This window comes from Aplysia californica, unplaced genomic scaffold, assembly GCF_000002075.1.
Source record: "Aplysia californica isolate F4 #8 unplaced genomic scaffold, AplCal3.0 scaffold00020, whole genome shotgun sequence".
Classification (NCBI taxonomy): Eukaryota; Metazoa; Mollusca; class Gastropoda; order Aplysiida; family Aplysiidae; genus Aplysia; species Aplysia californica.
The window spans coordinates 1,111,836-1,119,671 of NW_004797290.1; the positions used below are offsets into that span (position 1 = coordinate 1,111,836).

The 7,836-nt window shown below is 40.5% G+C and overlaps 1 protein-coding gene across 1 annotated transcript in view; it reads right to left on the reverse strand.

Annotated features, from left to right (window-relative positions):
- The window catches only part of LOC101857462 (sodium- and chloride-dependent neutral and basic amino acid transporter B(0+)), a gene marked incomplete at its 5' end in the record, with an annotated part of 52,044 nt that overhangs the window by 16,060 nt on the left and 28,148 nt on the right, over positions 1 to 7,836 (reverse strand). The window contains 2 exon segments of the mRNA XM_005090709.3: positions 414 to 545; positions 1,461 to 1,683. Of these exon segments, the coding sequence (XP_005090766.2) occupies positions 414 to 545; positions 1,461 to 1,683 (355 nt within the window).

Consider the following 7,836-nt stretch of genomic DNA (forward strand, 5'->3'; position numbering starts at 1 on the left):
GGGGGGAGTGGGAGGGAGGTTGAGTTTGGAAAAGAGAGGGGATAGATTCTACAGGTGGAATTACAGTTACTTTCTTATCAAGACTACTATGGGTTTTTGTTGTTTGTTTGTTTTTTTTGTTGATGATGATGATGATGATGATGATGATGATGATGATGATGATGATGATGATAACTAGCTAAAAGCTACTCAGGACTCCCCTTCCCTACTCTGTAATGATAATGAAGCCCTTTATCGGGCGAAACGTTGAACCTGTATAAAATTTGAAAATTCTATAAGTCTCAACCCTTTTTTATTCCTTGTTATTTACAATGATGATGATGATGATGATGATGATGATGATGATGATTATGATGATGATGATGATGATGCCACCACGTTCAAGTGTCCTGTCCCAACAGTTCACACGTTACCTTTAGCCGAAGGGTTCATCTCCCACACTTTGGTCGGACCTTTGGCCGAAAACTGGCCCATGACCAGCTCCATGAAGTACATAGGTTTGCCAATTAGCAACTGCAGAATGAGGTAGGCGATCAGGAAGGCAGCTGCAGATGAAATAAGATACGATACATTAAGATGAGATCAGATACCATAAGATAATAATAATAAATAATATTAATAAATGACACTTATATAGCGCTCAATCCAGATTAAAGTACACAGGCTCTGAGCGCTGTACAATACAGTACAACGTACAACAGTAACATAAAACCTTGTGTTCTGACTAAAAGAAAATCGCTCAAAATATTCATCTTATTAATTTATAAACAGAAACGACTTCAGCTGATACTTGAATAAATCAAAAGAGTGGAACTCTCTTTAAAGTACTTGGTAAAACATTCCAGATCTTGGGGCCTTGGTATTCAAATACTTTATTATCCCAGAGGGAAATTTTTCTTGGCTGTACAGGACCGTAAAACACATGCAGGTATACATAAAAATTTTAATTAATATATTATTACTTTCATTAAAATTCAAAATGAAAAGAAAAGTGAAGCTGACAAAATGTACGGATCGCATCAGATGCATCATTTAACCACATGCAGGAATTTAATTACAAAAGAAGATGAACAAGAACAAGAACAAGAACAAGAACAAGAAGAAGAACAAGAAGACAGACAGACAGACAGACAGACAGACAGGCAGGCAGGCAGACAGGCAGGCAGGCAGGCAGGCAGGCAGGCAGGCAGACAGACAGACAGACAGACAGACAGACAGACAGACAGACAGACAGACAGACAGACAGACAAACAGACAGACAAACATACAAACAGAACGAATCAACAGAAGGGACAACATCAAATCCACAAAACCTTCACTCCAAGAAACGCAAACCTTCCAGCCGCCCGTTAAATCACTCACCTCCACCATTCTTGTAGGCAAGAAATGGGTCACCCGTTAACTCACTCACCTCCACCATTCTTGTGATCGACAAATAGGTCACCCGTTATATCACTCACCTCCGCCATTTTTGTAGGCGAGAAAAGGGAATCTCCAGACATTCCCCAGACCGACCGAGAGGCCGACACAGGAGAGAATGAACTCCATCTTGTTGCCCCACTGACCCCTGTCCGGTACCTCGTCCTCCGTGGCCACCCTGACCCCTCGCTCTGACCCCTTGTGGTCTGCTCCATCGCTGACGTCATGTCTGGGGGCATTGTTGTCGTAGGCCGGAGGGTAGTCCTGGGAGAAGATGAGATACAATAAGATACGATAAGATACGATACGATACGATAAAATAAGATAAGATACGATACGATACGATAAGATACGATACAATACGATACGATACGATAAGATAAGATAAGATAAGATACGATACGATAAGATATGATACAATACGATACGATAAGATAAGATACGATACGATAAGATAAGATAAGATAAGATAAGATAAGATAAGATAAGATAAGATAAGATAAGATAAGATAAGATAAGATAAAAATAAGATAAGATAATACTTTATTATCCCAAAGGGAAATTTTTCTTTGCTGTACAGGACCGTAAAAACACACGCAGGTATATTTTTAAAAAATTAAATTATATATTTTTCTCATTAACTTTCAATAAGAAAAAGAGAAGTAACGCTGATAAAGCGGAGGAGGAATAGCAGAAACAACACTTTGATTTTTTAGTTTTGTTTTAGTATGAGTTTTACGCACTTGCAACAGAATATTTAATAAGGTCATATAAGTGCCGAAGAATATTACGTTTTACGTACGCGCGTGTCGATTAATTTTTTAGATGTTGTCTTTTTCAATGTAATGCGCATTGAGCAATTTTTTTTAGAAAATGGAAATGCGCAGTATAAATGCTATTTATTATCACTATTAAGAATAAATGTGTTACAAGAGAGTAACATACACAAAAAAAGGAGGAGAGATAAGGACCGATAGAAATGTTTGATAGGAAAGAAGAAGCTACATCACCCCCGACCCGACCCCACTCGACCTGACCCGACCCGGCCCGACCCGACCCCATCCGCAATGGGCACCACGAATAAAGCGACGAGTCGGGCGATCGGTTTGTGCCACGAGAGCCGCTTTGCCCCCTCAGTCTGGCGAGCAATCCGAACCGAACCGCTACATGTTAGACCCCATATTACACAAACCGATCGCCCGACTCGCGGCCTTGAAAACAAACGCGTTTGTTAATCCGATCCGTATGCTTTGCATAGCAGTCTGTCTAATTGATTTTTGAGAAATACTGATAGTTTCAAATAGATCTTCGTACTAGAAGTATTCTAAAATGTGAAGAATACAACCCCGGGGGTTAGGGTTAAGCAAGACACAAGTGGAACGGAGCCACGCCTCAAATAATTCCTGTTTGCGCCGGATACGCAAGGTTGTTTCAGAGAGAGTTGTGTGGTTGAGGTTATGAGTTTGTGTAGAGAGTTTGTCTCCGTCCCACTCTACGTAACAGTCCCTGTCTCTTTACATATCTCTCCGACTTTCTCTCTTCTCTCTCCCTCTCTCTCTCCCTCTCTCTCTCTCTCTCTCTCTCTCTCTCTCTCTCTCTCTCTCTCTCTCTCGCTATACTGGTAGATTTACGCGCGCATGGAGAGAGAGAGAGTGTGTGTGTGTGTGTGTGTGTGTGTGTGTGTGTGTGTGTGTGTGTGTGTGTGTGTGTGTGTGTGTTCGTGTCTTTGTTCTAAGACTTTAGTGCTTGAGAGAAAAGAGGTTGGGGGGATAGAAAGAAAGAGAGAGAGAGGAGGAGGAGGAGGGAGAGAGCTGGAGAGTGAGAAAGACAGAGAGAGAGGGGGAGGAGAGAGAGAGAGACAGACAGAGAGACAGAGACAGACAGAGAGAGAGAGAGACAGAGACGTAGAGACAGACAGAGAGAGAGAGACAGGGAGATATACCAATGTGCTGTGTGTGATAGTGCGCTTTCAACGACCCTACTTTGAGCTATTTCAACAGTTCTTTCCCCTCTTCATAATAAAGGTACCAAACGCTGCCACCATTTCAATCTTTCTCCTGCGTGAGTCATACAACACAGAATCTATCTCTTCAAGATCTTTTTCAGTTTTTCATAACAGCGTAGAAAATTAAATAATCTCACAGGCTTTGAAAGCGCAGGATCATTCACTAGGAAAGACCGGCCTATCTTTACAACCCAGGACTTTGAATACACGTGAACTTCCAATGTCGCTTTGCAAGAATGATTCTCCTTCTGTGCCAAAATCCCTAGGCCTCCCCTTTTAATGCTTTTTCACAGACTATCACACGCAAAATAACCCCACTCTTTTGATGCGCAATTTATGCTGCAAGTGAGATCACTTGACTGAAGTCATTCTTGTTTTCTTGTTCTCGTTCTTGAAAATCTGGCTAGTTCCGACGACAAAACCGAACCGATCCGATCCGATCCGATCTTGCCAATGGGCACCGGGTTAGACACTCAGAGGTTGTTTTTTTAGTAGAGGTTTTACGGCGCTCGCAACTGCATATGAGCGCCAGAAGATTAGAGGTGTTACAAGAGAGTAACAAACATAAAAAGAAGAAGTGGAGATAAGGACGATAGATGTTTGATAGGAAAGAATAAGCAAACCACACCAGAGCACCCGCCAACCACCCACGCTCAGAAATTAAGAACGTATGGGCACTGGTTATAACTTCTATACCGCAGAATGCTAGTTAATCAACTGTAACGCTCAAAGGATACACATAGGTCCGACCAGCAACAGATCAGAGACAATTGTTTCGTCATATTCCCAACCACTATACACAAATGAGAAACACGCGTTTGTACATTCCATCCATCACGTGCATGCTGTTGCATGCCTTTTCAAGTTTCAGGTAAGGCAAAGAGAATGTTATTCCTGAATTGTTGGAATTTATAATGAAGTTAAGCCTCAAAACTGCGCATCTTCAAACGGTGTGGAATACTCAGAAAGCGTATACCGAAGAGTTTAAAAAACTGTCCCCGTGAGAAAAATTAATGTTGCATTATGAAACCAACCCTGTGTACTGTGCACGCTAGCTAGACCTTTGGACCTTAAAAACTTGGACCCGGAAGACACGTTTCGTATTTTCGTCTGCTGAAACCATTCCTGACGCATGCCACTTCACACCTTTTGACACAAACAAAATCCATTTGACACAGACACAATGACACAGACGAAATTCATTTGACGCATACAGAAAGTTTTTTTTTCTCTTAACCTCATCTTCAAGTTACGCTTATTTGTAACCAACAATAAAAACCGCCAAAAAATAATAAATTAATGCAAAAGCCACCAGACGGAGGCTGTGTAAAAGTCTTCCACAAATCTAAATGACGTCACGCAGATGTCATCAGGGGGCAGAGGCTGAACAGGAAACTGTTACACGTACAGTCGAACCTGCCTTAACGGAAACCTGTCTAAAACGGAAACCTGTCTTAACGGAATATCCCCGCTCCCCCCTTGATATATTCCTCTTTAATTACCTGTATAAAACGGAAACCTGTCCAACACGGAAACAGAAAGAAAAATCCGCTCCCTTCCGAGGACGAGGATTTCACCTGTCTAAGACGGAAAATGCTTACCCCGCTCAGGCCTGGTTTCAAACAAAACTAGCAAGTTTGGTTCCGTCGGCTCTAAACCTAACGCCATGGCCATACCGCTGGGCGAGGAATGGTAGTAGGGGTGCAATTTGGGGGTAGATGTTACCCCATCATGTGAGCCCTGAGCGTTTCAAACAAAAGGTACTGAGGTCGATGGCAGAGTCAACATGGCTGAAGGTGCATCATATTATTACGGTCTGAGACAGCCACATCCACCTGTATAAGACAACCACTTTTCTCAGTGACAATGGGTGGCTGCACAAGTGGTTGTCTTATACAGGTGGTTGTCTTATATAGGTGGTTGTCTTACACAAGTGGCCGTCAGAGCTGGTTCGATTGTAAGTTCTGAATATTTCTATTCTGGAGAAAGTCGGAGTTTGGCGATATACGAAATTGCCTTGCGTTCAGTAATCTCTACTTTTTTTTATACGAGTTCAACAACACTTACAACACAGTTACGCTATATGTGTGCCGTAGATTAGAGGTGTTACTAGAGAGTAACATGCAAAGAAAAGAAGGAAGAGAGATAAGGACCATAGACGTTTGATAGGAAAGAGAGATAAGGACCATAGACGTTTGATAGGAAAGAGAGATAAGGACCATAGACGTTTGATAGGAAAGAGAGAGAAGGACTATGGACCATAGATGTTTGATAGGAAAGAAAGATAAGGACCATAGACGTCTGATAGAAAAGAAAGATAAGGACCATAGACGTTTGATAGAAAAGAAAGATAAGGATCATAGATGTTGGATAGAAAAGAAAGTCTATATTATTACACTAGAGGTCTTGCGGACCACCCACTTGAAACAATCAGCGCCAACAGTGAAGTTCACAAACAAGGACGGGGATAAAAGCGCATTTCACGAGAGTCAAATGAAACCACAAGTTATAAACGTGGGTGTCTGTTGACTTTCCGGTTTATTTGGGGTGGGGGTTTCTTAAAAAGGGGGGGGGGGAGGATTTCCTTTTTTCACTTTTGTTCTTTTTTTGTGCTGTTGTTTTTGTTTTGTTTTTATTTCTTGTGTTCGTTTGGGTTATTTGGTTGGGTTTGTTGGAGGGTTTTTTTGGGGTGGGTTTTTTTTAGTCGGGGTTAAACCCTAAACTGTGTGTATATGGGTGTGCGCATGTTTGTGCGTACACGAGTGCGTATGTATGTGTGTGTGTATGTGTGTGTGCGCGCGCGCGCGCGCGCGTGTGTGTGTGTGTGTGTGTGTGTGTGTGTGTGTGTGTGTGTGTGTGTGTGTACGTGGTGAAACACCAAACCAATGTGCCAAGATCTGGATAATAAAGACGTATCTTATTCCACCTTATCTTATCTTATCTTATCTTATCTTATCTTATCTTATCTTATCTTATCTTATCTTATCTTATTTGGATTACGTGACATGTGACGTCTACTAAATAGCGACATAATTATTTTTCCGTATTTGTTCTTATATCTGCTCTATCTTACTTCGCTCACAGACAAGAGATATCATTCGTTCTCGTCATCTGCTGAGATTCCTCCTATAGTGTGGTCAAAAATTAATGGCGCAACTTATCCTCAAATATCTCTTCAACGGATACATCACTGTCACCCATACTTCACACAGCAGCTTGTATCAATTTGTCTTAACTTAATCATATTTTCCCACAACAATTGAGGCTAGATTTAAAAACTTTTCTTCATGAATTTATATGAAATACTATAAATTAAATCTCCATGACGCGGAAAATGTCATTGTTCACAGCACTTCCCTCTTCTCACACACATTTTGCATACGTATATTGCCTACGTCACAGCACAACAATGACACTTTTTTGTGGCAAAACTTATTACAATAAATTAATCTTATAGTGAACATTTTTTTGCACTAAAGGCTCTCAAAATATGCGTTCAATAAGCATAATGTCGCGATTACCAAAAAAAAGGACGACATGCTTCTAAAAGCCATATTGCTCCATCTGTAAACGTTTTAAAATCAGTAGAAATCATCGAATGGGATTTTTTATTAGTACTTATTAAGGAATTTTCTAGAATACGTTGTACAGGTGTTTGAAAAAAAATATGCATCTTTTAAGACAAATTGATATATAAGTCATTGTTCTTAAGTACTACATACATACATAGTTAAGGAGATGTTTGACAATAAGTTGCGCCACGAATTGTTGACAGCGCTTTAGTTATTTTCTCTCCTCCAAATGAAGGCACGAGGTTACTGTCTGAGAAGGGTCGCTGAAAGGTCCTTTTTTTGTTTTTGGTGTCATTGATTTTGTTGGCTTTTTTAAATTTTGGTCTTTCTCTTTGCTATTTCAGTTTGTCTTTTTTTTTTTTTTTTTACATTTTCAGTACACTAAAAGGTCAATTTTGTATCGATGTGCTTCTCTTCGCTCAAAATTGTAATAAACAAGCGGAATATAAATAAAAACCAGAAAACAAACCCCCAAAAAAGCAAACCAAGAGAATGGACTTTTCTTTTTTTTAAAGTTTAGTTTGTGTAAGAGTTTCACGGCACTTGCAACACAATTAGGTCATATAAGTGTCGAACCTGTCCTTTCGGAGAAGGACGTTAAACTCGGAGGTCCCGCCTCTTAAATAACCTAACAGTGTTGATAGAGGCGTTAAACCCATACCATATCAGTAACTTCACCATCTTATATAAGTGTCGGAGATTGGAGGTGTTTACAAGAAAGTAAAATACAAAGGAAAAAATGAGGAGAGATAAGGATAATAGATGTTGGATAGGAAATATTACAAGGAGCAAACAACACCAGAACACCCGCCAACCACCCACTAGAAGCAACCGCCATAA